The 14,987-nt window shown below is 43.2% G+C and overlaps 2 protein-coding genes across 3 annotated transcripts; both read left to right on the top strand.

The window, feature by feature from the left end:
- The first annotated feature begins 99 nt into the window (after nt 1-99).
- Nucleotides 100-14,110, top strand: dhrsx (dehydrogenase/reductase (SDR family) X-linked). Of its 2 annotated transcripts, none has more exons than XM_047031263.1 (7): nt 100-347; nt 5,896-6,003; nt 6,401-6,469; nt 9,289-9,390; nt 10,066-10,273; nt 11,183-11,390; nt 12,345-14,095. In XM_047031263.1, the coding sequence occupies exons 2-7, from the start codon at nt 5,949-5,951 to the stop codon at nt 12,525-12,527; spliced, it is 825 nt and encodes a 274-aa protein (XP_046887219.1). In that variant the 5' UTR covers nt 100-347; nt 5,896-5,948; the 3' UTR covers nt 12,528-14,095. The 2 variants fall into 2 exon arrangements, with proteins under 2 accessions (XP_046887219.1, XP_046887218.1); XM_047031262.1 differs by lacking the exon at nt 100-347 and adding an exon at nt 1,870-2,291 and having other exon boundaries at nt 12,345-14,110.
- On the top strand, nt 2,915-5,889 carry LOC124474816 (E3 SUMO-protein ligase ZBED1-like). Its single transcript, XM_047031261.1, is given in 2 exon segments — nt 2,915-3,226; nt 3,229-5,889. Coding segments are annotated over 2 exon segments (2,028 nt in total). The 5' UTR covers nt 2,915-2,964; the 3' UTR covers nt 4,995-5,889.
- Nucleotides 14,111-14,987: the final 877 nt, after the last annotated feature.

Below are 14,987 nucleotides of genomic sequence, written 5' to 3'. Positions count from 1 at the left end.
TCATTCTTTCAAAGTTGACACGCACCAATGCAGATACCGAAGACCAGGTCTGTTGGAGCGCAGAGCGTGTCCATCACTTCATTCATAGCCCAACAGCCACAGCAAACAGAGCCCGCGCAGTCTTCTGCCTACTGCAGATATGCAGTCTCTGATATCACCGGTGACCAAGACAATCTTAGTGGCGTTATTTATTTTTGCTATTTTGCTAATTCTCTATGTAATATTATGGTATATATGTCGAGACGTGGATTGTGATCATGGTATTTGATTCGGATAATTGGGTGTGCTTCGTGAGACGACCAGGATACCCCAAGGTTTGCTTTCACGGAGACACCAGGGTGACCCTGGTAAGTCCATCCGCGCGTCTTTGACAGATCAAACTGTGGGAACGATGTGTAGGGTGAAATTAACAGATTGTTAAACGGGCATTTCTGTAGACTCTATTTCAGGTGTAGCCAAGATAGCTCATGTTGTCTACAGGCTAAAAATTTGATTTGATATTCAACATGTTGCGCGCACTAGTCCACCAATGTTAGTTATATTTCATTTCATAACTCGTGTAGGTAGTTTTATCAATGACAACACCCAAATCGTTGAGAGTCAAGTGGGAACCAATTGGTTACCCAAGTGCAGAGCATCTTTGCTTCACGTTTTTCGTTTATCCAACTGAATGGGAATGTATCGCAGCTTCTCCCCTTGCAAATGGTCTCTCGTTGTGGGATAACTCGACACATTTTTTTTTCTTTGTTCCAAATCAAGTTTTTAACTGGATGGTTAATAAAGTGATGGGTGACCCTATTAAATAGCCTACTGCAAATCGTATTGTCAACCAGTGGTTATCCAGAAATGATAGGGCAGTTAAACTACAAAGCATGCGTCTGGAACCTGTCACAGATGAAAACGCTACATGCAATGCAGGTCTACTAATTAACATTTGAGTTAGGCTACAGTTTAGATTTAAATCAATGTAAATAAATTAATAAGGTCCTTAACTATGGAAATACGTAGATTTATTTCAACCATAGGGGTGTGTTCTGGTTACTTTATTTGAGCTCATGTACGACCTATCTAGGACCATATTTTATGTTGCGTTCCTTATTTCGTTTAAATGAACAGATCATGTTTAATCTTGCCCGTTGTTTTGTTTGGCGTCCCTTAAATTTTAAAGGAATAGACAACAGTTTCAAGTCAGATATAGGCTACTTGGATTGAGAAATATAAGAAACTGGGGTTGTAATTTGCAATCAGCAAGGCCACATTTAAATAGGCTATCAATGTGTACAAATTAAGATCAATTGTGAGGAAAGTTACTGAATCAAACTTTCAATTGTTGTGAGGCTTGGTGTAAAATTACACATGTATTTGCTTCAAAAAGGGTAACCTTTGAGTTTTATAAGATTATTTGACAGAGTGCATCCCTGACAGTGGAATCACCGGTAAGCCGTTCCACTTTACCTGTTATAACACACATTTTCTAAAAGCCATATCTGGTAGGCCTATGTTTATGTTAGGCTACTCGACGTCCACGCACAAAGACATCACATACAGCATTGACTAGACAATTTAAAGGGAGACCATATGTAGATGCATCTTGCATTTGAATAAATTAGGTAAATGTTTTGATAGGCTACACATGGATGGAAAGAACATCATGTCAGTCAAATTTGTATAGAAATCAAGTTTAGGGAGTTAATTGTGGGCGCACCCCTTCTTTTCATGCAGCCACGAACCACAATGTTTGTCAAATAGATACACGCTGTTTGGATATGCCCCGGGATTTTCCTTTTCTTTAACTATGGCAGTCATTAATATTGGCAAGGACCACAACGGGTTAAGCAAAGACTTAAACCAAAAGTAATGGCGAAGAGCACGAACATTTTCTCAAATTCTGCTAGGTCTAATTATAGCTTACCGTAGCCTATATAGCATACTTTTTTTCACAGTTCCCAGATCTGGGTCTGGTTTACGCGATGACAAAGGTTGAATGTTACAATAAAAGGTTCTTTGTTAAGATATTAGAGCTCGATGTTCTGCAATCTGCATTAGTCGAGTGCCTCGCTCGTAATGCGGCTTTAGCGGAACTGTCAAGACCAAGCTTCAGACGCTGTAGGAACTTGAAAGACCAAGCACCTCGGCACGGAATCTAATAGTTGATACACAGAGAACTGGAAGAGTCGGGACGTTGCAAATGATGTGGCTACTGTCTTTCATTTTACCGATAATAAGGCTGTATTGGGTGGGAGTTCAAGTACTTCTGTATCAGCTTTTCAACAAATCGTTTGCATTACCAGGTTAGGTTTTTCTGTTATCACTTGATTGTTGACTTATTAATGCATGCGATGTAATCTGCGACCAATTGGCGCCTATTGCAAATGTTCAACGTAAAATATGTCAGAAACGAAAGACAGTAGGCTTATATAATGCGTTATATTTTTTAGCGTGAATTTGTTGACACTCCTAAATTAATATATTCAAACTTCTGTTGTAGTGTGCTGTTTTGTAAATTCATTGACTACTTATTTACAGTTGACTCAGAAGTGATCTTAGATGTTGTCTGATATGTTTGGGAGAATATGCAATCTATGACCTTTAGCCCAGAAACTCCCTTCAGAAGAATTCCTTCTCCATGGGAATATTGTCATACCTAACTATACTTACACAATGAGAGTTTTTGTGTTAGTAAATCTTTGGTTTAATCCAATTGTGAGCTTGCCCCTAGTCTAATCACACTAAGAATGTTAGTGAAAAAGTTAAAGATCGTTTTCAAACTTGTTTTCAAGATGAACCTCTTCATTTGTCAAAAGCCAGCAATTACAACTCCAAGACAGTTTATGTGACATAGCATTTAGTTACATCTTTTTAAGTAAGTTCAACCTTTTTGCTTCATAGCTTTATTTCACTGCCTTGTCAGGTACTCAGAGATGAGTGAACACACCTAAACGGAACGACTTGTAAAAGGAATCAATGGAGGATAAAAGTACAGGAGCATCGTCATCTAACCTCCACCTAGTTACACATCCACGAGCCAAAAGTAAAGTCTGGAAGTATTTTGGCTTTGACACTGATTCAGATGGATGTATACTACACTGGAAAAGGATATACTGCCGCATTTGTATGACTCAAATTGCCTACTCTGGCAACACTTCCAATCTATCATACCATCTAGAGAAGAACCACCCGGATGAATTCTGTGAGTTTGTGAAAAGTAACACAGATCAAATGCGAGAGGCTTTGCCACAGCCTACTCCAAGAGAAAACCTGAGGGGCCTTTTCATCAGCAGCATCCCCAGGAGCCCCCGAAGCCGAACCTCGGATATGAGAACAGACGACACAGTGACTTGACCTCTGCTGTCCTCAGCTTTATCTGTGAAGGCATGTACCCCGTGTCTGTTGTCGAAGAGCCCACTTTTCAGGCCCTTTTGAAAACCACAGATCCCCGATACTCGCCACCCACTAAAAGCGACATTGCAAAGAAATTCCTCCCGCACGTGTACCAACGGAGCCGCGAGGCCGTGCTGAGCGTGCTCGCCGGGGTGGCTAACTGCGGCGTCTCCACTGACCTTTGGCAGAGCCAAACCCAGAATAGGACCTACATCTCCCTATCGATGCACTGCCTGAACCAAAACTGCTCGACGTCGGTCTTCACGACGAGCAGCAAGTGCCTTAAAACATTTGAGGTTCAGGAGGACAACAGATCTGAAAATATAACCAGGGCGTTGTACGACGCCTTTGTTGAATGGGGGATAACCCACAAAGTCAGCGGCGTTACTACTAACGGCTCGTTAGATATAGTGAAGGCCTGCTCCCTCCTGGACTTGTCAGTGCAAATGCCCTGCTTTGGTCATACAGTTAATCGAGGAATGGCTGAAGCGTTTCAGCTTCCCCATGTGGATGGCTTTTTAGGGAAATGCAGAAAACTCGTGGATTATTTCCATCAGTCTTTAACGGCGATCTGTCTCCTTCAAGAGAAGCAAAGGCTGCACGGACTGTCCAAGTGTCAACTGGTCAACGACAGGATTCGATCTTGGATGTCTACCCTGCATATGCTGCTGCGCCTCCGAGAACAACAGCCCGCTGTCACCTCGGCCCTTGTGGAGGACAGTGATAACCATCACCTGAGTTTCGAGGGCACTGAATGGAGCATGGTCGAGGGTATGATCGAAATGCTGCAGCCGTTCAAAGTTGTGGCTGATATGATGACCTCGTGTAGATATCCGTCCATCAGTATGGTGCGACCTGTCCTCCACATGCTTCTTAACACCGCCCTGAAGTTGAACGATCGGGATCTGAAAGAGATCGGAATGGCTAAAGAGGTCGTCTCCCGAGTGTTGTCCAGCACCTATTCACAGACGGCTGAGACGGCCACGTTTCTGAATGTGGCTGCTTTCCTGGATCCCCGTTACAAGAGGCTGCCCTTCCTCACCTTACAGGAACGCTCCCAGGTGGACACCAAGGTCATCGAGGAGGCCAAGGCCGTGCTGGAGAAACAGAGGGCCGAGCAGCCTAGCTCTGTGGAGCGCCCACAGTCGTCCGATGAACCACCGGACAAAAAGCAGGCTCTTGCATCTGCGAGTCCATGTATGATGGCGGACAGTAACCCGCTAGCTGTGATATTCTACCAGTCAGGCACCGATGAGAACCAGGAGGAGCTGCATGCTCAGGTTGTGGAGGAACTGAGCAATTTTAAATCTCAGAGGGTTCTAGGCCTCAATGAGGACCCTCTACGCTGGTGGTCCAACCATGTGGCCTTGTTCCCCACCCTGCCCAAGGTGCTCCAAAAGTACTGGTCTGTTCCTGCCACCAGTGTCCCATGTCACAGACTGTTCAGCTCCTCTGGGACAATTCTGTGCGGCAAGAGGAATCGCCTCGCCCCGGCCTTCGTAGATCAACAGGTGTTTCTGTATGAGAACTCCAGGAGCTACTATGAGGCGGAGCCTCGTGAGGATGATCAGGAAGGGTGGAGCTTCAGACTAGAACAGGAACCAATTGCATGAGCTCAGTGTTTGTATGAGACATTAAACTATGCAAATTCTTATTTTTTTATAATGTGATTCTGCATGCCAGTTGATAGAACACAAACAAGCAATTATGGAACGTACTTATGATCGAGCAAAGTGTTTATAATTTAGAGCAAAAAGTACAATAAAAGTTCTGGCTGCTGTTCTTTTATTACGTTCTGGATATTCACTTAGTCTAACTACTGTTTCAATCCTGATGTGCTTAGGCTTTTTTGGGCTCAGATAAACACTGCGAAATCGATAATATTATCGATTTGGCCAGATGCCAAAAGCTTGTGTGCCATGTGAAGTGATACAGTAGAGCCATACTATTGAATTGAATATTCTAATAAATACCTTAAAAATATATATACTATGTCATTTGACTACTTGTTGGTTGGTGTGACATTCACAGTGTTAGAATTTATATTGACGCTTGGCTGTATTTAATGTAATCTGCATCCTGCACAATCAGCCACGGTCAAGCAGGATGTCTGCTCTAATTTCCATCAGTCTGGCTGTTCTGGTCGTACAAGGTCATCTTATCTTATAGGCAGGATCTGTTGTTGAGCATCAAGATAGACTCTTTGCATGGACAATGGTTTGTCCCTCCCAGCATATTCAGGAACTCTAGGTCAATAAGGACGCATTGACCTGTGACTCAATGCAAACATGCAATCTACTCTGCATAAATCCTCCGATAAAGAGTTTTGTAAACGAGTAAATCAACGACAATTAAAGTTTGACAGAATGTTTAGGCCAGGCATGCATAACGTTCAGTTATTGAAATGCATTCATGTTTTCATAGATTTTGACTAGAATAAGCATAGACCAAAGGATTCTTGTCGTCATTGTGTTGCAACGCAATATGTGGACCATATCCTTTTCTCCCTCACAGTTTTGCCCAAACAAAATGGAAGGGTTGCCATAGTGACTGGGGGTGCCCGAGGAATGGGGTTTGAGACTGCAAGACACCTGGCAAGCCTTGGCATGCATGTGGTTATAGGTATTGTACAATACACCATTTGGTTGTCATACTAAAACACCCAATCTACCACCACCACATCTAACACCATTTAAGGCAGAGGTAGCAAGTAAAAAATATTGTTTTCTTTGCTATTGCGGTAGCCTATCCCTCATTAACACATGCTGTAACTAATAATAATATTAGGCAATTTCTCTAAATTGTGAGCGAGCAATGGAATACCAATCAATGATCATGTTTATCCAAATCTACGTGACAAGTGTCATCCTCAGCTATCAATGCATCCCTAATGAACGGGCCCGACCCAGTGCCTCACATCAGAACCGAGTCTGTCGCCTGCATGCAGGCCTTGTGTGTGTGTGTGTGTGGTGTCATGGATGAGTGCCCACGGAGCCTCTCTCATTTCATTCTCCTCCAGCTGGGAATGTTGAAGAGGAAGGCCGAGCAGCAGTGAAAAGCATCCACCAGGAGGGCAGCCAAGGCAAAGGTACCTTCTCAACTACCGCTCCCCATGACCACTTCCCTTGTTGCTTATATTTCTCTGTTGCTTCGAGCGTAAATACTGCAACATCCAAATGATCGATATTGGAATGTCATTGTTTTGTTCATTTGTTCATTCAATCATCCGTGTGGCCTGGATTTGCACTGTAGATGAATACACACAAAACAGATGTGAACGACAGGACTAATTGTGTACCCTGAGAGGGAGATCCCTTTGGCGTGCCATTGTCCTCCCAAGGGTTGAGAGGCGTATATGAAGACGGCGTGAGGAGACAGTTTCACTCCTGATTTTATCCTCGTCTTCCTCTCCATCCTGTCTAGAGCAAACAAGCAAGCCTTTGTCACAGCAGTCACACAGTGAGGTGTTTGTCGAGCACAAGAGGGAAAGCCTGACATGCTTGCCAGCCAGCCTTATTGTCATGCTGATGTGATGTCGGAGGGTGTTTTGGTGAAAAAAGGCTTCTGATGCCATGAAGTTCGCTCTCTCTCTTCCTCTCCTTTTCTGTCTTTCACTTACACACACCCAGCAGAGCGTGTGTGAGAGGGGGACAAGAGTTCACATTACAGAGGAGGGTTCCATCAAGTCGCACAGCGCCCTGTGAGGAGTAACGATGACAGAAGTGTAAATGAGAAGTGCACTTGTTTTAAATCAACACATTTCCTCTCAATGCCCTCGGTTTACCCCTCTCTCCGCATACGCTGTCAAGCAGTATTAAACACCACCAACAAGTTGCCTGAAAAAGGGAAGTTAAACTGAAGAGATTTGATTCCCGATATGCCCATAATTGTCCAGATTTTCATGGCAGGGTGTGCACACAACTGACAGTGTCTGCTCAACAGTGTTTAAAGGGTTGTTCCAGGTCAGCTGATATAATAGTCAGAAAATGTGATCTTTATTGATGTTTTATTAACTGCCTCAGCGAGCCTTTAATTCAGCTCTTCGTCAAAATATAAGAATGTTGTCGAATGTATGGTGTGTTAAACTGTTGCTCTAATGTGACACTTGGGGTACTGTTAAATGGAGCTTTTGATCTGACCTTGGTTGATCTGAATTACACAGTATAGTGGCGACGGAATATGTGCCTTGTCGGAGCATGTTTGGTTAATTACCAGCTAGCCACAGGGCAGGGCAGTCTACAGAGACACAGACCTCAGGTTCAGACAGGCCTCCATTTCCTTCACCTACCTATCCAGGACGTACTACTTTAGATTAGGGTTCTGTGACCGTCGTATCCAATGTGATCACGGTACTGTTTGGAAAAGGACAGAAGCTGAGACAGTTTGGATTTGTGTCCCACACGGCAATGTGGCCCCCACCTGAGAATATGTTTGAGATAGTAACCCCTTCCCCCCCCCCACCAGTTTTCAAGCTGACACATGCGTTTGTTAACTTTATCACCCATGTTCGTCATGCCCTCCCCTGACCGTCCCCAGATGATGATGAATCTCAGCCCTTCAGCCTCTCTGCAGATGTACTAGCTCATCTCCACCTTCTCCTGAGGAACATTCCATCTCTGTGGGACAGACGAGAAGCCTGGCTCCAGTCCTCACGGCTCACTGTAGCATCAACTGACCAGAGATTGGCATTCAGAGAGATGACAGAATCTCTCAAGAGATTTCTTTTGAATGAGATGTCTGTGTTTGATATCCAGATGGCATCATGCCAACCGTGGCGTTTTCACCGAGCTGCCTCTTTGGCACCGACGCTCCTCACCCCTCATAATAGATGTCTTTCCCTGGCACTGATGCAGGGCTTTGGCACCAGAGACAAGATGGAGGTATAATTACAGGTCCACAAATATTTCTCCCATTATAGCTTTGCTATGTTGGTAAATATGCAGCACTGCGGATGTTTCAGCTGTAGTTGAGCAAATGCTTTCACCTGACATTCTCACTGACTTCATTTAGTGAACAAATAATCCTAAAAAGATCAGGGTACATCCCAGCTTAAAGGTGAGCAACATCGTTGCTGTGGCTTACCCCCAGAAATCAAGGTTCAACAGCAGCCTCTCATCAGCCTCAAACTGAATGATATAACAAACAGCGTGTGCAAATGTTGGACTCTTTAGGTGACCTTATCAACCTAATGTATTGGCCCAAAGCTTGTTTTGCTGTCTCCCTCTAAAGATACGAGATTATTAAAACTCTGTTGTCTGTGACTCATCAGATCATTATATGGAGTCTGTTTGGCTCTCGGCTGTCACCGCAGCTGTACTGCAACCTGGTGTCAGATCCGAGTGAACATACTGAACTACAGCCAAATCCCATTGAACTATGGTGGATTCTGTTGGAAGAGAAAGAATACAGTTTTCTACAGTCATGTTGTGGATTGCTTGGAGTCCCTGCGGCTCTTGACACCTTGCTTGCTCTCGATGGGAGACTCTTGGGATTAGTGTAATGTAGAGTCATTTGTGTAATTGTGGGACAGTAATTGGTTTAATTATGTGCTTCAACACTCGGTTCAGTAAAGCAACAAGCTGTGGCAAGTGTTGCAGAGGTGGAAGACTGATTCCATACATGTATTTTCCTAACAACAGCAGGGAAGAAGTGGAAAGCGAATTTTAACAAGCGGTGAAATCATTGTTGTCGAGCTCTCGGTGGACACCCAAGCGTGACTGTCTTGTTCCTATCTCATTATACCTATGTGTTGTCCGACCGAAATGATTTGGCCTTGGAGGCTTGAACTAAATTGTTTGTTCCTTTTGTCACACAATACTGAGTGAAATCGTTTTAATGGTAGTTTTTCATTTAACATATTTGATCGTTTCTTTTATACAACCCTTATATTATGTCTTCTGTTCACAGCGGAGTTCCTTTTCCTCGACTTGGCGTCCCTGAAGTCCATCCGCCAGTTTGTCCAGAGGTTTAAAGATCGGGGTCTACCACTTCATGTTCTTGTCAACAATGGTACACACCAGCCTCCTTTATCCAAATACAGTAGTAGTCACCAACACAGTCACACTGAGATACCTGCACAATGTCTGTTGGAGAACAGCTTTGAAAATATTCCAAAAGGAGACACGAACATACAGTAGACAGTAGGCCTACTGTATATCAGACTACATGGCATGCTGTGGTTGATGTATTATTTCATTCTGCACAGACAGTGACTATTTTGTTCCCAGATTCCGCCAGTTTTTCTTCTCCCTGTTGAGCCTTTAAATAACACAGTGCACCACGAGTCTGTCCAAGTCGAATTCCCGAGGGTGATTTGTTCGAACTGCATAGCTCTTTTGAGACGGGCGTCTCGGGATATGTGCATGCCGTCAGGAAAAGTCAGGTTGTCTTTCTTATGCAATGGGTGAATTCAAAATTCACTGTTCAGCTCCACAGCAAACACCCGTCACACTTAGGTGATGGATGGGGAATGATGCAGACATTTGTGCCACCCCATTGAGAGAGTAATGATATAGAAAGGTCATCACCAGCCCCCACTATATATCTCCCAGCAATCACTGCTAAAGAAGTTGTTGCCGGGTAGTTTTCTGTCTTATATAAGACATCCAAACATTGACATATTGAATATTTTCTTGACAGATTCAAAGAACCAGTGGGGAAAATGCTTGTTCTACTTTGTTTCAGCGGGCATCATGCTTGTTCCGGAGCGAAAAACAGAAGATGGGTTTGAGCTGCACTTTGGCCTCAACTACCTTGGGCATTTCCTGTTGACCGTCCTTCTGCTCGACACACTGAAGCGGTCCGGGCGGCACAAGGCCTGCTCCCGCATCGTCACCATGTCCTCTGCCACACATTACGCAGGCAGGCTCAACATGGAGGACCTGCAGGGCAGGTGAGGACCACAGGCCTCCTACAGCCATCCTCTGAGTGTGCGTTTAGGCCCTCCCAGGGTTTCAAAAGAGATGTGATTGGGGCATCTATCCCTTGCCTGTAAATCTGAGCTGAGGAGTAATTAAGTGCACACAGGGGAACAGCAGACTATAATTGTAATGCAGTGATTGTATCTAACATATTGCCTTTCGGCTGACCACTACCCTTATTCATTAAATAGACTTTAAAACCACTCTTTTTGCTGCCATTATTGGACACTGTCTCAACACTGTAAGTAGTGAATTGCATGTGTCTATCTTGCTGCAACATTAGCTGGTTCACTTGTTAGAGGAAAGATATAAAGCAACAGTGCTTTTTTTTTCTTTCAATGCCGGTACTTACCAAACTTTATATTGGTAATACTCTGGTGAGCAGTCTTTTTGTTTCGGAAGCTCTTTGCTCAAGGGCAAAGTAGCAGTGTCTTTCCCCCCAGGCCTTGAGACCTGATGGATGGCATCATCATCTTGGTAGATGAGTGGAGAAGAGGTCCAGAGTGAAACGAGAAAACAATCTCAGTGTGTAATGTAAAGGGGAAAAATAAAAAAATACATTATGGTATTTCATGGTCTGTTAGACTTGAAAGTGATAATGCACACATGAACAGACCTTGAACGCAGGCTTGCATCTGCACAGAGTTGCTTTCATTTTAAAAACCAATGTCTGAACACTGTTAGCATTGGAAACGCTGATGTAAAGCAGTTTATATTTCTGAAGGCTGTTTTAGTACACTTGGATGGGAGCCACAGTAGGTAAATCCACTCATGTTGTCACACAGACAAAACGTGTCGCAGTTCATGTCAAAATCAGTTAATTTTGTGTTTAAAAGCATGGTACCTATAACCTACCCATGCCATATCTCTGTGTCCCCCAGGTCTTGCTACTGTGCACATGGCGCCTATGCCCAGAGTAAACTTGCCCTGGTCCTCTTCACCTACCACCTGCAGGAGAAGCTCACAGCAGGAGGAGATCATGTGACTGCCAATGCTGTGGACCCAGGAATGGTGGACACTGACCTTTACCAGAACCTCTGCAGCCCAGCTCAGGCAGCAAAGAGGCCAGTGGCCAAAATGCTCTTCAGGGTAAAGTTCCTAAGCACTTACTGAAAATATTCCAGAATGTGGAAGCCAGTTATTTGGATAGCCATTAATTGAAGGGAAAGGCACCAAAAATGGATCCAGTTTTAGAAAAGCTGCTAAGCTTCTCCAAAGCTTCCCTCATTGTCATTCCCGGCCAGTGGTTAATGCGCGTGGAAAGTTTGACCCTAATTTTCCAGGATTCCTATTTTCCGTATTGCAGTGGAGGCTTTTAGAATGATTATTATTCTAATCTCAAGCTTTTGCTGTAATTCAACATCCTCCTCACATCAAAGAGAAGTTAATAGGAGAGAAGCCTGTAGATTAATTTATGACTAGACAGAGAGAGGTTCACAGAGGAATCTTACTTTGCGCCTCTTAATAGATCAAACAAAATGCTTATTATGTGTTATTGTTTTTTATTAACTTTTTGCATGCTTGATATGATGATGCCTTAACCATAATCAAATATATTGTATTAGACTCAAACAGTAGTGCCCCAGAGAGGAATAGAAGCAAATGCGTTTGATTGTAAAACGAATCAGGATAAACGTCTGCTTTCAATTTTCTTGACACTAATATTCTATAAAGATAAGACACCCTGATACCAGCATTGATATAAATCACTTTTATATTTTCCTTTTAAGGCCTTTATCTGAAGGTCGAGTAGCAAATCTTTCTTCTTTATCAGTACAGACAGTGAGCGCTGTGTGTGTTTGAGAAACTAGGGCATTGTCCAATATAAGAAGCACAATAGCCAAGGACATGATGGTGGGTTTTTGTAAATAGTGAATTGTGGCATTGTAAATTGCAATCCCTTGGGGCAACACCCAAAATGTACTGCATTTGAGTTGAGTGTGAATCAAGTATTGTGTAAGCACGGCTCACCCGCGTGACTTCAAACACTCAAATGTGTCCTTCATCCTTCTAAGTGCTTCTTTCTTTGTGCGTCGCCCACAGACACCAGCAGAGGGGGCGTCCACAGCCATCTACGCAGCCACGGCGTCTGAGCTGGAGGGAGTGGGGAGCTGCTACCTGTACAATGGGGGGAAGACCCAGTCAGCTGACATTACTTATGAGAGGGAGAAGCAAGCTGAGCTGTGGAAACAGAGCTGCTCACTGGTGGGAATTCAGCAGGCCTGAGCAACCGGGCCCCCTTGATGACCTTACCACAGGCCCACACACACACACACACACACACACACACACACACAGACTGATAGTCACTCACCAGCAGGGAGCCGTTTTGCCGATCAACACCAGCCATCACTGGGACCTCAGCCTGTAATCCTACCTGAACACACACACACACAGCGACACCCACTTCACAGCATTAGCTCTGATTATCGCCTCCGCTGCCGTCCACTCCTCGTTCACCCTCTGTCCCTCTCCTCCGAGCCGGCTAGACTAGTTGTGATGACAGAAGCCTTCTCAGTATGCACACGATTCGCCATGAGCCAGCACATCTACAGCAGAATGACAGGTGGAATTTAGGTTTTGTATCATTGTAGAAGTTCTACTAAGCTTTTTCTCCTTATCTTCCTCTACTCATTGGGGACAAACATACATAGAACATGTCAATGCCTCTGAAATAGTGCCTCGATGAGACAAACTGGGAAAGTGATATTTGAACTGGTCAAATGTTCCACGTCCATTTTCTATACTGGTAGTCACTGACAGGCTAGACCACACAAGTCTCAACGCCTCATAGCTTAGATATACTAATTAAATGTGCTTTTATGAAGGGCTAACAATGAAATGGCAATGGACTCATAATTACTTTAGCCTTATTACAGTTCAATTATTTCACTTGGCTCGTTGCAACATTTATATGTAATCCTATGTTGTCTATGCCAGAAATTGTTTTTGTCACAATCCTACTCTTTGACAGTAGCAATCTTTGCCTTTTTTGACTTATTGTGTCCACAAGGATGCTTGCTATGAAATGTTGTTCTTACCGTGGCTGCAATATATTCTAGTAATTACAATTTTCTTGTTAGAATAAAACTGCTATGTTTTTAATTTTGTCATATTCAATAGTGGCTATTCTCAACCAATATCATTCTTGATCTGAAACAATAATGTGGGGGACTTTCCAGAAACTGAGGTGAACATGGAGAAGTTTTCTCAAATCTGTGAAGCAACAGTTCAATTCACCTTAGGCAGACTAAATATGATGATGCTTTGTGTTTAAGTAGTTTAAGTACGGTGTTCAGTTCTGTGTTTGTATCTGTGCACTTTATCAATCCAAATACTGTTTAGGCCCCCAAAAAACAGTCAGTAAATGAACGCCACTGGCAATGCTTCTGAATTAGCATTAGGAATTGCGCACACACACGCTGGGACTGTGGGAAGGTAATAGCTCTCTAAGCATCTCTTATTTTGATCTTCTGATAAATGCTAATGTACTGTATAATGTATCTATCAAACTATTTCCGGTTAAAGTATGAGAATAAAGATGAAAGGTGCCTGGGCATCCAATATGTAAACATTTTCAATGGAAATGTCAATCAGATGAATTGTGATTAGATTTTTTGATTATATTGCACACACGCAAAATGTTTTACCACAATCACTGTGAATGAAGCTGTCCAAGTATTGTTGCTTTGTGTGTAACAATAAATTGAGCTCTGTAGGCATTTTAGTTACTAGCAGAGAGCAATGCTGAGCTGTTCCTGAATTGTCCTTGTCATGAAGAAAGATGTTCAGTTTCTACTTAACATCTACAATAAAATGAATTCATGTTCTCATTTATTTTCCCTGTTTTCACAAGATTTGTCATCAGCTATCAGTTTGTATGAACGATAAAAATGGAAAGAAAATTGGTTTCGAAAGCTGAAATGAACGCTGTTGAGAAAGGCTGGGTCCCTCAAGCATGGACACTCACTTTCAGACCATGCACTTGTGTTGCCATGCACAAGTAATCCCAATAGCTTGCCATTCATCAGCCTTTTTCAAAGCCATGTATGACTAACCTATCTGTCATTCAGTTGTGTGCCACTTATATCCAGTAGTGTAGTCTAAAGTGAGTCCAAGACGGTTTTGAACAGTCCTTGAGGCACAATGAATAGGCAAAGCTGGAAAATGGAGGAAGATGGGAGTCCTATGTTTTATTCATAAGTTTCACAAAAGAATCTTATCACCTTTCTGTTGCCGTATTATTGAGAGCTCTCTGAATTCTTTTGATTGTTAAGACTCTCATAGACAGCCATACTGATTCCCATCTAAGTCTTATAACAGCAGTGCAGGAATTAATTACGTCTCACCAGCGTCCACACTCTCGGTGGGCCATGTCTAAAACACAATGGGTGTTGGATAAGAAGTAAATGGTAAACAATCCAAACCCAGAGAAGTGCACACTTGGGAGAATATTTATCTAACTCCTGACCACGGGGAGAAATCAGATACAGTTTTTTTGTGACAATGTCTTTTCTTTACACAGAGAGACATGAGAAAAATGGTAAAGACAAACATGCCGAGGTCTATGTGTCCAGAAACCACAGTCCACCTATACTTCAAAAGTTGGAAAAAATACAGTTGGTTTGAAGCATACGAGCAATGGTGCATCCCTGCTGCCTCGTCACAGTACTGCGGAGGTACTGC

The sequence above is a fragment of the Hypomesus transpacificus genome, chromosome 12, assembly GCF_021917145.1.
Source record: "Hypomesus transpacificus isolate Combined female chromosome 12, fHypTra1, whole genome shotgun sequence".
NCBI lineage: Eukaryota > Metazoa > Chordata > Actinopteri > Osmeriformes > Osmeridae > Hypomesus > Hypomesus transpacificus.
Note: the sequence above shows the minus strand (reverse complement) of the source record. Positions and strands in the feature narration are given on the sequence as shown.

What these genes read in the sequence shown, in the direction of transcription:
- dhrsx (XM_047031262.1), top strand. Translation starts at nt 2,189, where the DNA reads ATGATGTGGCTACTGTCTTTCATTTTACCGATAATAAGGCTGTATTGG. An exon ending in TGGCATGCATGTGGTTATAG is followed by an intron (nt 6,004 to 6,400) that starts GTATTGTACAAT and finishes ATTCTCCTCCAG; the next exon opens with CTGGGAATGTTGAAGAGGAA. An exon ending in ATGGAGGACCTGCAGGGCAG is followed by an intron (nt 10,274 to 11,182) that starts GTGAGGACCACA and finishes TGTGTCCCCCAG; the next exon opens with GTCTTGCTACTGTGCACATG.